Consider the following 2459-nt stretch of genomic DNA (forward strand, 5'->3'; position numbering starts at 1 on the left):
ATGATGTAGCTGATGTTATGCTAATGATGTAGCTGATGTTATGCTAATGATGTAGCTGATGTTATGCTCACCTCTTGATCAGGTGGTAGATCAGGAACTTGACTCGCTCCTCCATCTGAGGCTTCTGCAGCGGGATGGGGTCGCTCTCATACGTCACCTTCACCACCAGTTCTCCCAGTTTGTCCAGCTGCCGTTTGATCTGGAAGAGGCTCTGTGCCGTCAGAGTGAACCTGAGGGAGCAGGAGGGTCAAAGGGTCAGAGCCGTTTGACCCCAGCAGATGGAGGTCAGACTCTAGAAACACGACTAACAAATTTTACTTTACATAGAACGAAAAACATCGAAACTAAAACTGCTAATCATGCTAGCTAATGCTAACCTAGCATAGCCACATGTATCTTCTGGTTGCTAAAATCTGAGTTATGTTCACAACATTTAGCTTTTTTAAGTCGAGATTTAATTTCTCACTTAATATTTATATGAATAATAAAATACTTGAACTTGATGCTAACGTGCTAACGTAGCCTAGCTTAGCATAGTGAGAATGTCACAGGTTTCATTTAATATTCACAATATTTTCTGTGAACTTAAATAGATTCCTAAATAAACAGTGTTGGATGAAAGGAGGATATTAAAACTTATTTTCCTTGTAGCAGTTATAAAATTACTACTTCATTCTACWAAAAYCACATTATTCAGGGATTATYTTGACTTTTTTGTCATACATTTTTTTACTTAACAACTTTTTATTGCATGATTATGACTATTGTGGTATTAGGAGTTTATTGTCTTATTGCGACTTTTTTCATATAATGACTTTATTTTTGTGATGTCATAGGTTTTCTCTGTGGTATCTAGATGATGTCATCGCTGATATTGTCCATTCATTTAGCTAAACCTGAGCAGTAAACGTATTTGTGTCGCTGATTTGGCTATTAAATCGGCCGTTAGGTGTAAACATGTCCGCTGAGGTTAGCAGATTATTGTCATCATGATATTAAGTGGTGTTGCTGCAGCGCTTTACCAGCTCTGCAGCTGCTCCAGGCCCGTCAGCAGCGGCCCACCGATGGCGGCGATCTGCTGCCGCCGTTTCCAGTCCTGCAGCTCCGGTCGCAGCTGAGAGGTCATAAGGTCGTCGATCTCTTTGATCACCACGTCCATTTTTGACAGGATCTCCTGAAAACCAGAGGAGGAGTGAAGAGCGACGCGTTTACAGCTGTAGCTGTTGGAGCTGCTGAGGCTTCGTGACTCTGCTGACCTTCCGTTTGAAGTCCAGCCTGTTGAGCATCTCCTGCAGGCGAGTTATTCCCTGTTTGATCATCTCTGATGTTCTGTCTGCCGATTCTGGAAAACCAAACACGTGAACATTCAGCGCTTCCTTCCAGCCGTCCAGACCCTGGAGGAGCGCCGCTCACCTCGTGACTGAAGCGTCTTGTAGCAGAAATCGAAATCGTCCTGCATGTCCTCGATGTTTTTCACCGCCTGGTCCATCAGCTGCAGACAAAAACGTTTAGTTTTTATCAGAGCCGATGCTCCGCAGCCCGTTTCTCTGCAGGTGTGCTCGGCTACCTGGACGCTGTTTCTGATGATGCTGACCCGGTTGTCCATGTTCTTCTGCCTCTCAAAGGCCACAGAGTTCTGCAGCGACTGCTCCAGCGCGCCCTGCAGAGACATCCAGTTAGCCGCACCAATGTCTCAAATGTCTTCATTTTAAATCTGTTGATAAAGATGAAATGATACGAAGCAGCAAAGAGACAGTTATACAATGTTCTGCGAAGGCCAAACTGATCTGAGGACACTGTGATGAGATGTTGTTATTATTTGAGTATCACAGAAACGGCCTGAGCTCAGCAAGCTGCAGGTCCATATCAATCACTTTATTACTTTACAAAACTGCATTTTATTCAAACTCCTCCTGCTTTAATTTAACAAACTTATTTTGTTGAAATATTTGCAGTAATTTTAAATATTTTCAATAAAATCTTACAAAAAAAATACATTAATTTCCTTTAATGGAAAATTTAGATTTTTTAAAAATGTATTTTATTTTTAAAATAAAGTTATTTTCCTTCGGTCTGAAAATCCTCCCCAAATTCAGAGCTAAAAGAAGATTTTATTTTGGAGGGTCACATTGTCTTCAGTTCAGCTGGTCAGAAGCTACAGGGCGGAATAAAGCAGGAAAAGTTGAAACCAGAATGAGGATGAGCAGCAAAACGAGATTTTCTGATGCTGCGATCCATAAAAGAAGCATCACAGATAATAGCAGCAGCATCAGAGCTAACAGCATCAGCAGCTGCAGCATCATCATCAGCATTATCAGCAGCAGCATCAGAGCTAACAGCATCATCAGCAGCAGNCAGCAGCATCAGAGCTAACAGCATCATCAGCAGCAGCATAATCATCATCAGCAGCAGCTGCAGCATCATCAGCAGCAGCATCAGAGCTAACAGCATCAGCAGCT

General features: G+C 42.4%; 1 protein-coding gene across 2 annotated transcripts in view; it reads right to left on the reverse strand.

The window, feature by feature from the left end:
• Positions 1 to 15: 15 nt before the first annotated feature.
• The window catches only part of LOC103460697 (signal transducer and activator of transcription 4-like), a 31878-nt gene continuing 29434 nt past the window's right edge, over positions 16 to 2459 (reverse strand). Inside the window, exons 4-8 of one of the 2 annotated variants that reach the window (XM_008402973.2) lie at positions 1568 to 1664; positions 1414 to 1492; positions 1257 to 1342; positions 1023 to 1174; positions 16 to 230 (exon numbers count right to left, since the gene is read on the reverse strand). In XM_008402973.2, the coding sequence (XP_008401195.1) occupies positions 68 to 230; positions 1023 to 1174; positions 1257 to 1342; positions 1414 to 1492; positions 1568 to 1664 (577 nt within the window). In that variant the 3' untranslated portion in view covers positions 16 to 67. The remainder of the gene's footprint in view (positions 231 to 1022; positions 1175 to 1256; positions 1343 to 1413; positions 1493 to 1567; positions 1665 to 2459) is intronic. The other variant, XM_008402974.2, reaches the window with a different exon arrangement.

Source organism: Poecilia reticulata, unplaced genomic scaffold (genome assembly GCF_000633615.1).
Source record: "Poecilia reticulata strain Guanapo unplaced genomic scaffold, Guppy_female_1.0+MT scaffold_277, whole genome shotgun sequence".
Classification (NCBI taxonomy): domain Eukaryota; kingdom Metazoa; phylum Chordata; class Actinopteri; order Cyprinodontiformes; family Poeciliidae; genus Poecilia; species Poecilia reticulata.